This window comes from Misgurnus anguillicaudatus, chromosome 25 (genome assembly GCF_027580225.2).
Source record: "Misgurnus anguillicaudatus chromosome 25, ASM2758022v2, whole genome shotgun sequence".
NCBI lineage: Eukaryota > Metazoa > Chordata > Actinopteri > Cypriniformes > Cobitidae > Misgurnus > Misgurnus anguillicaudatus.
The window spans coordinates 22,259,487-22,277,819 of NC_073361.2; the positions used below are offsets into that span (position 1 = coordinate 22,259,487).

The window sequence follows — 18,333 nt, forward strand, 5'->3', positions numbered from 1 at the left end:
TGCATTTAGCTAAAAATGTTAAGACTGGTTGTCTTCTGCAACCTGACAAGTGTTGTTAAATAAAAAAGTTAGAATATTTTTAGTAGTTTTGTGTAAATCAGTGTCCACGATTGAATCAAATTTAAAATAATGTGGAAAATTATAACTTTTTTATTTTATTTTTACAACAAACATGGTATGAAAGCAAATAAACACATACCACTCTACCTACCCAGCTTACCCCCGCGGACTCTTAACAATGGGGTACATAATGCTCAGAAACATTATAAACAAAACAAAGCCACATGAATCCTAAAAAAAGTAAAAAAAGAGCACTAAAATAATTGGGAAATAAAGTAATCTTTTTTTAAAGTAATTTTTTAGAGTGTAATCTCATTATTGGATTACATGGATTTCACAGACAGGGTCACATATGTGTGCTTATCAAAAAAACGATTTGATCAAACATTAAGGAGAATAAAATATTAAATATATCCAATACACACTGTTTGTGTTAATAATACTAAATATTGCCGTAAAAAATAATAATAATACAGTTGCCTTAATCACGCTGTCAGAGTGCAACTGAGGATACTGTAAAGCAAAATGTAGTGAATAATAGGGAAGAAGAATCAATTCCAGTTAAGATTTTGTATTGGTCAGGCATTCTGGCCAAGATAAATATGCCTAGAGAAGGATTTCTAATTGTTTCATGTTGAATACTACAGGCCATCAATTAGACTCTTTAGCATTGGCGCAATACAAGTATAGACCAAAGACAAATCACATTGCAGCATTGCTTAAAGGCGTGCGTGCTATGCAGAAACACACGGTGTGTTTAAATTTGATTAATATTTCGTGTGTGCGCTTGAGAGTAGAAAAATAGTGTTCTTTAAAGCTGATGTTTATTTGCAGAGTGCATAATTATAAATCTAGTGATGGAGCGATACTTATGTTGATCCATTATAGCCATGCAATGTAATTCTCTAATAGAATCTAAACAGTTTTAATTAACTCTTGATTAAAACAGAAAAAACTTTGCATTTGTAGTTTAATATATATCTGTCTCTAATGTTGGCAGAAGATCAGTTTGACCGCAGTGATGGTTGTACTAGTTACATATTTCATAGTTGGCTTGTCATCTGCTATATAAATCAACTGCCAATGCCGGAAAATGTACTATCTCCTAGAGAGATTATGACATGGGCAATTCATAACTGCAAATTGATTTTCTTAAATGCTAGCTACAATGCGGTAACGCATTCAGAGCACGTATTGCGGTGGTTAGCATAATCAAGTTTTTATATGTTCTTAAAATAGTAATCACAAAACATAACCAGCAAATAGCTTGAAAGATAAAGAGAACACATTTTGCTTTCGGTAATCAGTCAGGTGGTTTACAGTTAAATGGGTTTACACAATGCAAAAAAAGCGCTTATAGGCTATTTTTTGTGAATACCAAATGTCCCTTGTAATGAAATCACCTAAATTGTGGGCAACAAGTGTTTATACAAGATAAACAGCTTAGGAAACATTAAATAATGCTTTAGCGATCTAAAAATGTCAAAAGCTTTAAGGTAAGGTAATGGATATGACGGAGGGGGGATGAGGTGGACATTACTCATCAGACTCATCCTATAATGATTGTTGTGGATCATCGTAATGGGTGAATAATCTTCATGATGCTTTCAGTACCTTTTATACAAAGTCAAGCAGAAAAATTCCTAAGCTGTACAAAATTGCATTAGTGCAACACTGAAACCAGTGTTAATGGTTGTTAAACTGGAGGGGACACTAGGGGAATACTGTATTACATCAGATATCACTCGGGTTAACCAAATATTGATATGACGACCTCACAGAGCACAACATTGTACTGAGATTCGAAAAGCCATGAATGTGATAATGACACAAATTGAAATTGCCTCATCTATAGCTAATCTGCAGCTATATAGTTAAAGCAGTTCCCCTTTGGCTTCATATCTGCTGACTAAAACTTGTCTTTGAGATACCTCGAGCACTGGGAACAGCAGGATGGTTGTTTAATTAAAAACCTAGAATTTGGTCATTCTGTCAGGCTAAGAGGACAATCGGGCTTGCATGTGACTGGTGATTCAGAGGTTAACTGTGGTAGCAGCCTGGCAGCAGTATTGACTTCTGGGTAATTATACTTAAGTGGTGACTAGAGGAGGCAAATGGCAGTAAAAGATTATCTGTTTTGAGGGGATGTATTCTTAGAATCAATAAGAGTCCATTTGTGGAAACAGGGCAATTTGGGGGTAAATACACCCCTTGTTCTTGGTCCTAACAGAAGTCACATACTACCATAATGTAGCTTTCTACGGCTTTTACACTCTTATTTAGTTAAAATAAGCAGAGTAGTTCAGATCAAAAAATGTGTCAACATCTCGTTTATACAGTCGCTTATAATGAGTAAATAATAATAAAAATTTAATTTAAGTGTCTAAAGTATCCATGTTATACATTATCAGAAAAATGGTCGAAAAGCTGTCACTGGGGCAGTAACCTTTAAAAGGTCATAATATGTAGCATTTAAGGGACACTCCACTTTTTTTGAAAATATACTCATTTTCCAGCTCCTCTAGAGGTAAACATTTGATTTTTACCGTTTTGGAATCCTTTAAGCCGATCTCCGGGTCTGGCGCTTCCACTTTTAGCATAGCTTAGCATAATCCATTGAATCTGATTAGACCATTAGCATCGCACTAAAAAATAACCAAAGAGTTTGGATATTTTTCCTATTTAAAACTTGACACTTCTGTAGTTACATTGTTTACTAAGACCGACTGAAAATTAAAAGTTGCGATTTTCTAGGCAGGTATGGCTAGGAACTATACTCTCATTCTGGTGTAATAATCAAGGACTTTGCTGCCGTAACATGGCTGCAGCCTGCAGGAGGCACAATGATATTACGCAGGGCATGAAAATAGTCATTTTCTGTCTGTCTTAGTACACTATGTAACTACAGAAGAGTCAAGTTTTAAATTGGACAAATATTGAAACTCTTTGGTAATGGTCTAACCAGATTCAATTGATTATGCTAAGCTATGCTAAAAGTGGTACAGCCAGACCCGAAGATCAGCAGATAAAAATCTAATGTTTAACTCTGGGGGAGTTGGAAAATGAGCATAATTTTCTAAACAAGCGGAGTGTCCCTTTAACGTACAGATATTTTTTTCCTTTTTGCACATATATATACCTCTGAGGTATAATATGCGCTCTTAACAGTATGTACCTCCAATGTGAACTCTTTAGGTTGCCAAGGTGTACCTTTTGATAGGGTACTACCAAGTGACAGCTGGGATTAATATTTTCTGACAGTGTACATAAGAAAATATATACAAAATATCTTTCGATCATTTAAACAGAAAATACTGTATATTATTAAAACGTGTCCATTTTTATCATGCAACTTTCGGTTTAGGTTTTTTATGTGACCTGGTTTGCATGTTTACATTTGCATGCTTTTATGCTTGAGTCCACCGTAGCAGGGCTGCCTTTCGGTTGATACAGTAATTACTCATTACATTAGTTCTGGTATAAGCACCCAGTCACCAGCTGATGTCAGGCCAGAGCGGCAATGCTTTTTGGGACAGTTGGGAAAGTCAATGACCTCTTTAAATGATGAGGGAGCGCTGAACGAGATTGCAGCCTGGTTCATTTACGTCTCAGAGGGGTCATAAAGAGGTTTGCTTGTTAAGGAAGTACCTTTCCTTGTTGATTTTACTGCACATTTTCTTTTCCCAAACCCTTTTTACTAGATCTTTTATGCTGTCTTCTAAATTTGCACACAAACACCCTCCAAGACGAAATAATAAAACCGTTTTTGTGACGGATGTGAAAGACTCCTCTTAGATGTACCCAATACTCGTCTCGTACGATTTACAGGGCCAAATCACTTAGACCGACTCTTACAGTCAATCAATGGCATTTACATCTATTGCGGCTCAGCCAACCAGACTCTCCCTTAGAGACGGCCATTAATTGGCTTGTGTAGTGGCACGGACCACTGATCAATCCCAATCAACTCATATGAAACGTTAATAATAGAGCACTAATACTTCTTCAAGGCATGCCAAGCTCACACTTACAATATCCCAGAGGTGAATTATGGGAAAAGATGATATGGGTCAATTATCAGTTTGATATGCGAGTTATTGGATACGGAAGAACATTTAGACTCGTCGTGCATATAGATCTGAACGCAGAGACTCTTAAATTGATTCCGGGCACTCCCTCTCCTTAATGTTCCCTTAATCTCACAACTGTAGACTTTAATCCAATCACCAAAGAGCTCGTTCTCATTTACCCTGAAGGCTTAAGGGGCCAATCATACATCCTTGGTGGAGTGACCCATGACAGGACTATGTCTCTCACCCTTGGTATCTTGCGGTGTCATTTTTCACAGCTCGCAGTTTTCCCTTATGTGCTTTTTAGAGACCTATATTCCCGAGAACTGGGGATGAAGGTTGATGGAATAAGACAGTACCAGTCATCAATGGATTTTTTGGTCTTTTCATATTATGTCTTTTAGATATATTGCTAAGTCTAAGATCTAAGCCTTTATGGCTTTTCTTGAACACTCTAAGAATAATAGTGCCTATACATAATGTCATAGAAGAACCATTTTAGGATAAATGGATCCATAAAGACCCTTTAACATCCAAAAAACCTCTGTTTCCCAAAATATTGTTTATAGTTAAACTATATAAATGATTTTTTAAGGGAACCAGAAATGATTCTTACATGGCATTGCTGTGAAGACCCCTTAGTGTGTAGCTCAACTGGAAGTGTAAGGATTGATTTGTGTGAACTGCATGCATTTATAAATTAATGCATTGTTATTGTTACTTCTAAATGCATACATGTAAGACAATGAAGCAAAAAAGGTCCATTAATTATTACGAAATAATTCAGTCATGTAATATTACAGAAAAAAAACTATATTTTTGTATCACGGAAAATGTCTGTAATTTATTGTGCCCGTTATTTTACGGTATTTTTCCGGCACCCCAGCTGCCGGAATTTTAACTTTTTTTACAGATTTTTTTACAGTGTAGAATTCATTGACATCTTAATTCAAATATGAGTTTGGTTTTAAATACTCACTGGTGTGTATAGTTGCTTTGTGGCCAATTATGTTGTTAGAATGAGAATAAGGCTCTTCTTGACAATACGAGTACATACTAATGAAGAGATATGTTTACAGGGTCAAAGTGCATAGGTCAGGCCAGCTTAAAGTGGCACAAATGAATCTTACATCCTATTACAAGTGTTCTGCTAGCGGATTTGGCTGCTCATTCATGTTTCCGTTCGCTAACATCTTAAAGTTTGTCAGTGTTTCCAAATCATAAAAGTGTCACCAAAAATCTGAATGCATTTTTAGCCAATCTCTTAAAAGGGTCGGAGCATGTGGTGACACAAAGCAATAACATAAGATCTCTTTGGATCCACCTCCTTAAATAAGAAAAGAACAGTTCATTCCTTTAATGTGGATCTGGATGCTTCAACCTAGTAATAATTACTTCTGGGCTATTAAGTGCAGTGATAGAATGAACTCAGTGTGACTTGATCTGAGACATGGGAAAGAAAGAGGAAGAAACCGTGAGAAACAGATGATGAGATTAAAAAGAGTTATGTTACGTTCTGACCGAGCTGCCCAATTGTCCGGCTTTGCAAAATCAGCACTAAACCCGGTTCCCCCAGCTACCGCTTTCTTTCTGCAAGCTGGCCGGTAGTGCACTCAGCATCCCCGTTTTTTGTGATTAACCGACATTTATTTTCTGCTCTCTGCTGCCGGTGCTTCCTGCCAGATCTCTTTAATACCTCCTTTGACACGGGTCCCAGTAATAACGCAGCTGCTTTTTTATTGATAATGTGTCACAGAATCTCTGTGTAGTTATTGAACGCTCGAGAAGCCGAATGGCATTTGCAGTGAAAAATAAGTGATCGATAGAGAACAGCAAATTAAGTAATAGCACTTTTGTGTCGATGCATATTACAGCTCGGTTAACAGCCTTCGGATCGCAAGGCTCCACGCTGCTGGATGAACAGATCAATCCGCACACAGAGCTGACGTCTCGCTTTGACAACATAATTAGTTATCATACTGAAAAACGTGTTCGAGGACAATATGACTCAAATATTCAGCTTGTGATTCAGAACCATGAAGCGGTCAGGGATGAATAGACAACTATTTCATCTTCTATGAAGAAAAAACCTTAGACAGATGAAAAATCAACTTAAGCTTTCTAGTTTACTCTACAAATGCTGTGTTGTTTCAGTTGAACCTGTATAGTTATTTTAACCAAAACAGTTGGTTTAATCCATATTTTACCGAATCAACCCAGCATTTTTAGAGTACGATATCAACTTTGTTGTAGATGTTTCTCCTAAAATTGCTTAGGAGCATATAGGTACAAATTGCAATGTGTACATTAGTAATATTGAGCTATGAAGTTAGATTGTATGTAAGATTATCTGGGTTTTGATTAGTTTGATGAACAATATTTACGTCTGGTATTACAGTAATCAAACCCTTAGTTTTTGAGGGGTGAGTTGGATGTAATAAAAAAAGGTTGCCAAACCACACACCAATCTCACCAAGGCCACACAGTGCAATTTCCAAATCTGCAAATTAGCAATTTTGTTTTACACCTGTGAACAATAAATAATACAGTTTGCTTCATTAAATTGGATGCATATTATTCAAGAACGCTTTCAATTTAGCACAATAAATCACTTTCATCCACCCCAACGCTGTGTTTGTGACCTGTCCCATCATCCACCTTTTAACCGAGACATGTGTTGCTCTTAATAAAAGAGGTGATGACCATCTGAACATCTGCGCCCTGTTCGATCACCTGCAGTACAGGCGCGCCCCCGCGCATTGATAGCCCACTCGAGTGGAGGCGCGACTCTCTCTCTCTCTCTCTCTCTCTCTCTCTGTATCTCCAGAATTCAGATTCTTTGCAAAGTGTCAGTTCAGCTAGGTGGAAACATGTTTTTACAAACTATTAAGAAGAGACGACACCATTAAACGGTAGAAAAAGACGTCTGAATAAAGTCCGTTTTTTGTAATTCCCTCCATCGTCTTATTCAAATGCGCGTGTGAAGCAAGCGAGGATGCGCGCGGCACTCCGGATCTTTTGTGCTTTGACTTTTCTCGCCTCGTGCGTCTGTGGCGCGAGAGTTGTAAGTGGTAAGTTCATATACATATAAAATATTCTTACAGAGTCAATATATTTGCTGAAAATGTATATTCATAAGTCTGAGTGAATAGACGTTACATATAATTGGCCTTTTCCGTTTTAGACAGCGACTAAATGTGTCCAATATTTCAATATTTATTGCTTTTGAAAAAAAATTATGCGCAACGGTTGCTGGTTTCCAATTGTTTTTCACGATAATTTACTTTAAAAGATAATCCTCAAGTTTTATTTATTTTAAATAATTTTTCCTATTAATTTAGATATTTTTTAATTGTATATTCTGTGCGCCAGATCCTAAATTGTAAGTTATAAACTGTAATAAACACAACTCTCTGTTTTTATGGGCAAATTTCAATACCCCAAAATTTGTCAGTTTTTGTTCTATTGTCCAAAGATTCTTTGTCCTAAAGAAAAAATGTAAAGCTTTGTGGGACTTTGTAAAATACTTTCTGAATTAGGGACATAAAAAATTAATAATGTTTTAAACATTGACAGAAAGAGACGTGAGAGAGCTTACAGGTGCGCCTCAACTAAAATAATTTGCCAAGGAAAAACTGAAATATGGTAATCAGTTCTAAGGTGTGATCAGGGTTTATTGAGGGTGACAAGAGAAATTGAATTTTTGGAAAGCTGCACTGACTGAATGTGTCATGCTCGGAAGAGGAAAACTGTACCAATAAGACAGGAATTGAGGAAGAAAGCTAAGGAAGCTGGTTGGGAAATTGCTGAGTCTAGTTTTCCTCCAGTTTATCCTGGCCCATTACTGAGCTCAAATTGATGATATAGCAGATCTGGACCAAGCAATTATTTAAAGTACATCCTGGGCAGTGAGCTAATGTTATTATTAGACTTTTATCAGTCTGTGTATTAATCACAGTTACAATTCGCTCTCTTGAACCCACTAGTGTACTTTAAGTTTACATAATGATGATGAATTTGTATGATATTTTCCAAATGCAAATTCATTGCCTTGTTCTCTCTCACCCGGCACCATGCAAACCTTTATTTTGTCTTTTAACTGAGCATCCTTTAAATATCTGAATGATTTATGTAAGCTCTTAAATTCCTCTTAAAAAGTTACTATGAAATCATCTACATAGGAACCATAGTATAATAGAATTTGATATGTGCTTTTTTTTTAGATATTTGTACCTTTATATATAGTATATAGTCGTGATGATGTTAATGAATGAAAAACAATACAGTATGTATTTTATCTGTCCAGGTCAAACTGTGTGTCAGGGCAGTCCTGAGCATCCATGTTATAAGATTGCTTACTTCAAGGACGTGTCGAGTCGCGTGGCGTTCTGGGAGGCTCTGGAGGCGTGCCAGATGGACGGTGGTTCATTGTTGAGCATTGAAACTCCAGCGGAGCAGAAGCACATCGAACATCTCCTGAAAGAACTGAGCGTCTCATCCTCCTCCGGTGCCGTCAGTGGAACAAGCATCACAGATGGAGACTTCTGGATCGGTCTGACTCGTGTGGAGAGCGAGAGCGCTCCAGAGCCCGGCAGTTTCGCATCGTGTCCCAACCTGTACAAGTGGACAGATGAAGGTGTCTCACAGTTTAGGTAAGATGTTTCATATTTGTGTCAGAAAAATCCAGGCTAAAGTCTCATCAATTAAATAAAGTATAAGATTAGAAGCATCAAAATTGAATTTCATGACCTTAGTCAGTATTAAAGATATCATGGATATTTCACAAAATGTTCTTTACATTATATAGGATTTTTATGTAGAAAACAATAAATCACAATTGTGTTTTTTTACCTAAATATTATGCTGTTTGTTCTGCAGAAATTGGTACGCTGATGAACCGTCCTGTGGAGGAGAAGCTTGCGTGGTGATGTACCATCAACCAACAGCTCAGGCCGGGCCTGGTGGGCCGTACCTCTATCAGTGGAATGATGACCGGTGCAATATGAAGCACAATTTTATCTGCAAGTATGAACCAGGTACTGGGTGATTTGCACATTCACTGCTAAAAGACCAACATAGATCATTAGGAATGTTCAGGCTTTGGTTTTGTTCTTTAGTGCAAAACTAAGCTAGCTGGTGTACCAGCATTCCTACCTTGTGAAGCTTGGAGAGAAATATTGTCTTTTTGGAAAAGCTGGATTGGAAATTTAAGAAGCCTAGAAGAAACCGGAGCTGTTAACAGTATCCAAAACATATACTGGTAATTTGCAGGCAATTTTTATATACTAATGTGAGTGTAAAATGTTATTCTGAGCAGAGAGCTACCTGGTTAAAGAGCAGGGTGACAGACCTGCAGGGCGTGATTCTGGTAAGCAGCCAAGACAGATCAAACAACATTTGACTTAACTACAGACTTTAAAAGTTGTAGATTAACACACTGTTGACACTGATTACCAAACAACTCTTATATTATGTCAATTAGATCTTTCCGATGAAGATCAGGTGGAAAGAAGAACGCCTCCAGTCAACCATGACGAAAGCCCTCAACCCATCATGCCTGGGCCCTCAAGTAACAATGATTTTAAAGCTTAAAGGGATAGTTCACCCAAAAATGACAATTCTGTCATCATTTACTCACCCTCATGTCATGAGTTTTTATTTGAATGAACACTAAAGAAGATATTTTGATAAATGATGGTAAGCACACATCTGATTCGAACCATTGACTTCCATAGTAGGAAAACAAATATTATGGAAGTATTGTGATAAATGATGATGAAGATGGTAAGCACACAGTTGACGGTACCCACTGATTTTCATCATATGTGTTTTTCCTACTATGGAAGTCAATGGTTATAATCAGCCGTGTGTTTACCATCATTCATCAAAATATCTTCTTTTGTGTTCATCAGAAAAAATAAATTCATGACTGACATGAAACCTTCATAATCATGACAGGACACGTGCCCTGAACATGAAGGAGATTTTATGCACGTTTATGACAACTGCCATTAAGTGTCATTTGTAAAATTATGTCATTTTTAATGCAAAGATGACATTGTTTGAGATGCCTTTGCTGTGACAACTTGACATTAACCAATACATCATAACTTGTCATGACAACTTAACATTACCAAGACAACATTACTGACCACTTTTTACCAGTGGTACAAATTGAATTTAGTTTTACAACAGCGTCATGAATATTTTTCTTGACCTCAACTACAGTGATACAAATTTAATTTGTCATTAAAATCTCATTAAGTGTTAATACTATGTCAAATAGTTTTATAACAATGTCATGAATATTCTTCAGTTCACAATGTTTTTTTTAAAGTTTTCTCCATGTGTTTAAAATCAATCATTCAATAATAATAATAATAATAATAATAATAATAATAATTAAAATTTATAATATTATATTTTATTGCATTTGTAAAATGATTCACCTAAAATTAAATGAAAACAGTACAATAGGTTAAGCCATGCAGCATTGAGTCCAAATATCTCTCGAAAACAGTTAATTACATTAAATTCATTAATTAAATGTTTTGTTAGTATATTTCTTCTATGTCAGAAAATTTCAGAAAGTTCTGTTAGTTGTCGGTTTTTTATGTATTGTGCACATACATAAAGTTAAGTTTAACATTTTGACGTGTCTGTTGCATTTTGATATGGTATTAAAAATTATTTGACAGAGTATTAAAGGAATATTCCATTTTCTTAAAAGAAAAATCCAGATAATTTACTCACCACCATGTCATCCAAAATGTTGATGTCTTTCTTTGTTCAGTCGAGAAGAAATTATGTTTTTTGGGGAAAACACTGCAGGATTTTTCTCTTTTTGATGGACTTTAGTGGAGCCCAACATTTGATACTTAACTCAACACTTAACAGTTTTTTTCAACAGAGTTTCAAAGGACTATAAACGATCCCAAACGAGGCATAAGGGTCTTGTCTAGCGAGGCGGTTGTCATTTTTGACAAGAAAAAAAATATCCACCTTCAAACCACAACTTCTCGTCCAGATTCGATCGTGATGCGCCAGCGCGACCCCACGCAATACGTCAAGAGGTCACAGAGGACGAACGCGAAACTCCGCCCCAGTGTTTACAAGTGTGTTGAAAGAGGACCGTTCCGACGTTGTTGTATGTCAACGGATACTAATTAATGTCTTTGTGTCAGTTTATTGTTTACAATGGTCCGCAAATTTGCGTTTTATATATGTAACACGTGACCTCCCTACGTCACTACGCATTTACGTTAGGTCGCGCTGGACAGGATCTAGAAGAGAAGTTGTGGTTTAAAAGTGGATATTTTTTGTTTTTCTTGTCAAACATGACAGTCGTTTCGCTGGTTAGGGCCCTTGTGCCTCGTTTGGGATCGTTTATAGTCCTTTGAAACAATTATGTTACATAATTTCTTCTCGACTGAACAAAGAAAGACAACAACATTTTGGATGACATGGTGGTGAGTAAATTATCTGGATTTTTCTTTTAAGAAAATGGAATATTCCTTTAACACTTGTGTTAACAGTATTAACATTAATGACATCGACAGTTTAATGTAATGTTAACCCATAAAGCTATAATTATCTTAAGTTTGATAATTATTCTGCTATGTCATGTTTATGACAGATTTACAAGTTATGATTATTGGTTTATGTCAAGTTGTCATAACAAAGACATCTCAAACAATGTCATCTTTGCATTGAAGGTGACATAATTGAACAAATGACACTTAATGACAGTTGTCATGAACGTGCATAAAATATCCTTCATGTTCATGACACATGTCATGTCATGATTATGAAGGTGTCATGTGAGTCTTATGAACACCCCTTCAAGTAAACTGTTACCGAATTTTCTTATTAAGTGAACTATCCATTTAACTTACACTACCCCTACAGCATAACTCCTGGATATGACGGATAACTGTTTCTTTTCTAGGTATGCTGCTAATCTATGTGATCATTCCCACCATTCCACTACTATTGTTGATCTTGGTGGCTTCAGGGAGTTGCTGTTTCCAGATGTTGAGCAAGAGGTGAGCCATTAAGATCGAATCAGTGTAAATAACATTCAGAGCGATGCTAATGCACAATGTAATGTGCTATGCACAATAGTGTCTCACCAGCATTCTACACCAAAATCTTTATTAATTTATACCAAAGTCCATTTAAAGGGATAGTTCACTTTAAAATGAAAATTCTGTCATCATTTACTCATCCTCATGTTGTTCTAAACCTCTATGAATGCCTTTTGTCTGATGAACACAAAATAAGATATTTTGAGAAATGATGGTAAACACACAGCAGATAGTAAACATTGACTTCCATAGTAGGAAAAAATATTTTGAAAGTATTGTGATAAATGATGAAGAAAATATTTTGATAAATGATGGTAAGCACACCGTTGATGGTACCCATTAAATTCCATCATATTTTTTATTCCTACTATGGATGTCAATGGACACTATCTGCTGTGTGTTTACCATCATTTATCAAAATATCTTCTTTTGTGTTCATCAGGAAAAAAAATTCATACATGTTTAGAACAACACAAGGATGAGTAAATGATGACAGGGAACTTGCACCACTAGCCGACCATGTTTGCAACGCCTCAGGGAAGTTATTTCAGTCATGCAACACTAAATTCCTATCTACTTAAGCACAAATTGCACTAAAACCAAATTTTTTCGAGGTTGCTTCTACTGCCCTAAAGAACCATCATCTTTATTGATTGATGATTGGTTCTTATAACTGGAAGGCGGAACTTTAGTCGCCAAAGTGTCCATATTGAGCATTGCATTGTTACCTATTTATAGTAATTGGTGTGCTCCTGTTATATCTTTGTTAATGGTTGTGTTCAGTAGCGAAGATCCAATACTAGGCTGCCCCCGCTAACCTAAAAACTTTACCTTGATTACTTCAGTGTAGTCCGTACTAATCACCATCAGTGCATTTATTATACTAGTGTGCATCTGGCATAAATGTTTTTTTTTTTTGGGGGGGGGGGGGTCTGCCGCAGTACATCACTAAAGACAAAGTCTTATTTCAGCTTCTCCCGTCAATATCCAGATCGGCATGGAATGGGCCAACATAACTGCTGAGGCAAGCCTTTCTTTCCCCAAGCCAACCCATACCATCACCTTCTAAACAGAAAGGAAACACAGTTCAACTCTCTTTAGCCTTCCAGATGATTCTTGGCATAACATTAATTTGTGTAATGTATTACTGTATGTTTATATGGCTCTAGCTCCTACGGGATGATGTCTTTTTAACATATTTTCGATCGCTGGGGCAGACTCAGACAATGCATTTAATCGCTGGCAATGACTAAGTGTGAGCTATTCAGTAAAAGGCTTCCTGGAGCGAGTTCAAAGCTTTCGGATAAACGTCTTAACTCCTTAACGGATGATGCTTGTCTGTTTTACGATGCTTGCCACTTGCTCCTATGATTAAATACGATATCAAGAGTATGCATAAAACAAGGGGGGAAATAATAGCTGCTTTTACTTCCATCTGTTCATTGAGTTAAACCTTTAAATGTCTTGTCCACTATCTTTTATGCTATTAAATTCTTCCAGTAAAACTTAACAAAAAAATCAAAGCAGATTTTATAAAGAGAACTGGCCATATCTTTTATAATACATTTTTTAAAGTGTCTTCCAAATGCATGAAATGTATAGCTCAGTGGTAGAGCAATGTGGTAGCAGCGCAAAAGATCATGGGTTTGAACCCAGGAAACACACATGCTGAATAAATGTATACCTTGTAATGCAATGTAAGTCGCTTTGGATTAAAGCATTAGCCCAGTGGTTCTCAAACTGGGGTCCGGGCCCCCAGGGGGACCTCGAGATGGTGCCAGGGGGGCCCCAGTTTTATGACATTTTATAAAAAACATTCATTTATCATGAATTCTGTGTAATTAAACCTAAAAAAATAAGGCTACTAACCAACAGCACTACTTTGTATAACTTAATATGTTTTGAATAATTAAAATGTTACATTTTAGAACAGTTTTTGTCATAAATTTTCTTTGGGGGGGCCGCAAAGGAATGCACCGTACACAAGGGGGGCCGCACGTGGAAAAAGTTTGAGAACCACTGCATTAGCCTAATGCATAAATGTAAATGAAATGCAAATGTTGGTCATCACATAAAGTATTGCATACTACAAATAGGGAGCTTTTCTAATATATATATTTTTTCATACAGTACACCACGGACCAAAACAAGCATTAACCAATCAACTCTCTGGATTTCCAAGACCCCAAAGACGGACAGTGGCATGGAGGTTTAAAGAACCACATATCATCTCCATCATCCAAGCAGCTCTGTTTCTGGGTTTTTAACCCCGATTCTCGTCTGGTTGTTAATGTTGTGTAATTTCAAAAGCAAGCTAATGTGTGGCAATGTCCGCACAGTCAGTTACACATATAGTTCACTTTACTGTACACACGTCGTGCTTAGTATGGAGGACCACAAGAGTCATGCAAAATGCAATAAAGAACTTCAATATCCAACAACTACCTGGAGAACAAAAATAGCAATCAATAGATTTATTCAAAAATTCATTAATTAATCCATAAATAAATAGACAAAGCTACAAAAAAAATCATTGTGTAACATTTTATTAGGCAATAAAAAGTGAGATTATAAAAATAACGTAGAAATTAAATATTAATCCATTAATAAATAGTTTAAAGTAATTTAACAATTTACAAAAACAACATAAAACACTCAATAAGTTCATCATTTTAAACTGCATTTACAAATTCTCAACCAAATAATGGAATTTTAAAATGTATTTTAAAAGCGATTTATAAAGAGAAATAAATAACTGGATTTATAAATTGAACTACAAATACAGGTTTAAATTAGGCATTTAAAAGGGCGTTTCCGTTTAACATTTCTGCTTTCATTTCTCAATGGTTCTACTTATTCTTTTCGCTATTCGATTTGCTTTTCGTTTTAGCCTCTCTATTTAGCTTTTCCGTGACTCTTTGGGTCCTTGCAAATGGTTAAATGAGAAATGCAAATAAGCTATGGCCAGGTGGATGTAACAAGCTCGCTTATTGGCTCTGATTGTACATAATGCGCAGATTAATAGATCTCGGATGAGGACCCAAAGAGTCACGGAAAAGCTAAATAGAGAGGCTAAAACGAAAAGCAAATCGAATAGCGAAAAGAATAAGAAGTTAGAGAAAATGAAAACAGAAATGTTAAACGGAAATGCCCTTTTTAAATGCCTAATTTAAACCTGTATTTGTAGTTCAATTTATAAATCCAGTTATTTATTTCTCTTTTTAAATCGCTTTTTGAAATACATTTTGAAATTCCATTATTTAATTAAGAATTTGTAAATGCAATTTAAAATGATGAACTTATTGAGTGTTTTATGTTGTTTTTGTAAATTTTTATATTAATTTGAACTATTTATTAATGGATTAATATTTAATTTCTACATTATTTTTATAATCTCACTTTTTATTGCATAATAAAATGTTATAATGATTTTTTTTTTGTAACTTTGTCTATTTATTTATAGATTAATACATTAAACAAATGTATTAATTGCTATTTTTATTGTACAGGTAGTTATTAAATATTGAAGTTCTTTATTACATTTTGCATGACTCTTGTGGTCCTCCATAGCTTAGAGACGCTTTTCATCATCTTTCAAACTGTTCAGATTTTCAATTCACTCTCTGATCTTTTTCTGCATTTCATGTTTCTGTCAGATAGTCTGACCTGAGGTTCCTGAGGGACGAGTAATGCTAACTGGCACCAAACAGTGAGCAATTAAATTACTGTAATAAAGACGAGTCCAAGTGGGAATCACATAAAAAGAGGAATTAAGGTTTCCCACTGACAGTAATAAAGTAAAAATGTATCACTAAAAGCGCATTAAAAGCAGAAAATAGCATCATGCAACTTCAAAAGGTTTTAGATGAATTAAAAAAAAAGATAATAAGTTAATAACTTTTCTCAAGCATTTCTCCTGATAATGTTGAATGCATTAGCAATGATGCCAAAATATCATGTACAGTGCATAGTACATCGATCTGCTAGTTTAATAGTGTTAGATTCAAGTTAAAACATGTGGTCATTCTCGAAATAACTGAAAGGATTGTTGTGTAGCGTCTGTTCTGTAACCGCAGGGGAAGCCATTAAAAACAACCTGAGGATTATATAATTTAGAAATGTACATATTTTTGTATGATGCAGTTGCAAAGTTTGGAGCTGCCACTTTTGTTTTGCATGTGAATATTTGATCATCTCAACAGTTACTGCATATAGAAAATCAGCAGGTTCTTGTGCTGTCAGCTGTTAAAGCATAAAACTGAATTGCTTCATAGGAATATTGTATCCAAAGTACGTCTGGTTGCACAGGAAGTCACTGTCTTCAGTTTCTGTGAGTGTGGGTCTGTTGCGTGTTTGAATTTGAGATGTATTATTAATACTTTTGTATATTTTTCGAGAATGGTGAATTGGAAGTGTACACGGATTAAAAAATACTACAAAAGTGTAAAATGTGTTGGTACATTTGTGTGGCTCCAAAATTTGACAAGAGTTCAAAATATGACCAAAAGGTCAAAATTTGTACCCCTGTTGTTACTGGGGCAGTACCTTTAAAAAGGACTTAATATGTACCATTAGGTACAGATATGTATACATTTGGTACCAATTTGTACATCTGAGCTACTAATATGAACTCTTTGGGTCCAAAGCTGTACGGCGTGAAAGGGTACCAGCCCAGTGACAGCTGGGGTACATATGAAGAGTTTGGTTCCAAAACAAGATAACTTAAAGGAACAGTATGTAAGAAATGTATATAAATTAATCATAAAATGGCCCTGATATGTCACTAGACATTAAGAAATTATTTTCATTTCAAATACTTATATCACTGACAACAGTGGTCCGGCCAGGATATTGTCATTCAAAAAGTGGAGTTGCAGCCCTCAACTGATGTTTATGTTGTCATTTTGTGTATTGGCCACCAGCTGTGTGATTGCAGTACCAGTTTTAGCCACAAGTTTTGTGATTGCAATACCAGTTTTGGCCACAATCCTACATACTGTTCCTTTAATTTTTCAAAAATCGTATTTTTTGATTGTGCATTCCAATTAATATCAATCAAACTTCATAACTAATAAAATACAGCTAACACAATAAAAACATGATTAATAAACATGTTTTGACAAAAATTTTAAAGGGGCCATGCATGAAAATCTGACTTTTTCCATGTTTAAGTGTTATAGTTGGGTTCCCAGTGCTTCTATCAACCTAGAAAATGTGAAAAATATCAACCCGATAACTTTGTTTTGGTAAACCATTCTCTGCAAGCACGTTAAAAATTTGGTCATTGAAAGTTGGCTCTCCTTATGATCTTATTATAATAATTCCGCCCCTTAATCTGCACTATCCAACCACATCACTGCCATTTAGTGCAGAGAGAAAATAATTCACAGCACAATTGAGCTTCAGTTGCAACAAGCCACCATCATTGTGATCAGTGTTTGCATTTCATCCGCTCATTTGCATTTTAAAGGACACACCCAAAACTCATCCCTGCACACACCCACAAAGTGTCAAATTAGCACGCTACAAAATATTATCTATATGGTATTTTGAGCTAAAACTTCATATATGTACTCTGAGGACACCAAAGATTTATTTTACATTTTAAAAAGTCTTGTGACATGTCCTCTTTAAAAACGTAGTTATCCCATTTTGGAACCAAATTCTTCATATTGGGACATTTTTTTCTGATAGTGTATAAAATGGCTTATGCAGGATCTTACTGATATGCTTTTTGCTTTTAATGCAAATAGTCATAATCACATAATTCATGTCCTTATCTCATGTTTAACAAAACACAGAAAGCTATTTTGCAAAAAACAAACACTTTGATCAGTTTTAGCAATTTGATGAAAGCCGAATCTACATAAGATTCCCACTGGAGATTTGTATTTGTTTATGAGAAACAGGCAGAAAACTCATGAATACAGAGACAAAGATCTAAATGCTTTTAGGGGTCCAGCTGTTAGGCAGAGAGCGAACCATGTGACATATCAACCAGACCGCATTAACACCATAAAGATGTGGTACTTTGTATGCGATTTACCCTGCTCCACAATTAGTGACAGCATAGACTTTAAAGCACACTGCTAATTACAGAGTCAATTAAATGAATC

The 18,333-nt window shown here is 35.7% G+C and overlaps 1 protein-coding gene across 3 annotated transcripts in view; it reads left to right on the plus strand.

Annotated features, from left to right (window-relative positions):
- chodl (chondrolectin) overlaps positions 1 to 14,596 on the plus strand; it is a 26,362-nt gene extending 11,766 nt beyond the window's left edge. For 2 of the 3 annotated variants that reach the window (XM_055181480.2, XM_055181481.2), the window contains exons 2-7: positions 8,437 to 8,782; positions 9,009 to 9,166; positions 9,448 to 9,498; positions 9,613 to 9,699; positions 12,079 to 12,175; positions 14,348 to 14,596. In XM_055181480.2, coding sequence (XP_055037455.2) covers positions 8,437 to 8,782; positions 9,009 to 9,166; positions 9,448 to 9,498; positions 9,613 to 9,699; positions 12,079 to 12,175; positions 14,348 to 14,432 — 824 coding nt within the window. In that variant the 3' untranslated portion in view covers positions 14,433 to 14,596. Of the gene's footprint in view, positions 1 to 6,533; positions 7,202 to 8,436; positions 8,783 to 9,008; positions 9,167 to 9,447; positions 9,499 to 9,612; positions 9,700 to 12,078; positions 12,176 to 14,347 lie in introns of those variants that run through there. The other variant, XM_055181479.2, reaches the window with a different exon arrangement.
- The last annotated feature ends 3,737 nt before the right edge of the window (positions 14,597 to 18,333 follow it).